This window comes from Orycteropus afer, unplaced genomic scaffold, assembly GCF_000298275.1.
Source record: "Orycteropus afer afer isolate SDZICR_OR568_19922 unplaced genomic scaffold, OryAfe1.0 scaffold00365, whole genome shotgun sequence".
Lineage (NCBI taxonomy): Eukaryota > Metazoa > Chordata > Mammalia > Tubulidentata > Orycteropodidae > Orycteropus > Orycteropus afer.
In genome coordinates this window covers 1,675,112-1,676,040 of record NW_006921952.1, presented here as the reverse complement: position 1 = coordinate 1,676,040, position 929 = coordinate 1,675,112, and the positions used below count along the sequence as shown (strand labels likewise).

Sequence of the window (929 nt, the reverse complement as noted above, 5' to 3'; positions counted from 1 at the left end):
AACTGGACACCACGTATGCTTTTCCCTCCTCTGTTCTACACAGCAAGGAGTCCTGGCACAGTCCCTAAGGCATGTGACTGCTAAGCAGGAAGTAGGTGGTTCAAACCCACCAGCTGCTCTGAGAAAGAAGATGGGGCAATCTACTTCTGTAAAGATGTACCACCTTGGGAAGCCAGCAGGGGCTGCTATAAGTCAGAATCAACTCAATGGCATTGAGTTTGCTTTTTTTTTCCGTTAGATCTAGACAATGAGGCTCAAGAAAGGACTAGCTCCAGGCCCAGTGCAGCACCTAGCAGGCAGTGCCATTGGCTGTCTGACTTCACTGGCCTTCCCAGCTAGACGCCACCCCAGTAATCTGTGAAATGTCCAGGCTCAGGCCCCAGAACTGTGGTCCTCGGCCTTGACCACACATCAGAACCACCCAGAGCCTGGAAACACTGATGTTCTGGCTGTACCCAGCCAACTCCACATGCCTCCAGAGGTAAGACCCCAACATCAGGGGCATTCAAACCCCAGGATGAGAACCATCCCCCTAAAGCTGATGGGTAAAGCCCCAGGTGAGAGGACCCAACTACGAGGCCAGGGCCACATCCCAGTTCCCGTGCACCCTGAAGGGTCTGTAGGTGAAGGCTGGGAGTGAGGCAGAACGTGGCCTTGTCTCAAAACCCCAAAACAAAAGGAAACCACATGTAGCTCACAGAAGCCCTTTTTATTCAAGGCAAGGAGGGGTGTGGCCAAGGGGACTACAGTTCCAAGCAGGCAAAACCTGACTGTTAGTGGCACAATCCTGTGTATGGGTTTTGCTTCTCCTTGGTCAGCAAGGGCTGTGTTTTCCCCAGCGGAACAAGAAGGGCAAAAGAAAGGGAGGGACTTCTAATCTAGACACTGCTCGAGACCCAGCCTCGCACTGGACAAGCCCCCGCGGGGGC

The 929-nt window shown here is 53.5% G+C and overlaps 1 protein-coding gene across 1 annotated transcript in view; it reads right to left on the bottom strand.

The window, feature by feature from the left end:
* Positions 1-571: 571 nt before the first annotated feature.
* LOC103207341 (aldo-keto reductase family 1 member B1-like) overlaps positions 572-929 on the bottom strand; it is an 18,282-nt gene continuing 17,924 nt past the window's right edge. The window contains exon 10 of the mRNA XM_007952926.1: positions 572-617. Coding sequence (XP_007951117.1) covers positions 572-617 — 46 coding nt within the window. The remainder of the gene's footprint in view (positions 618-929) is intronic.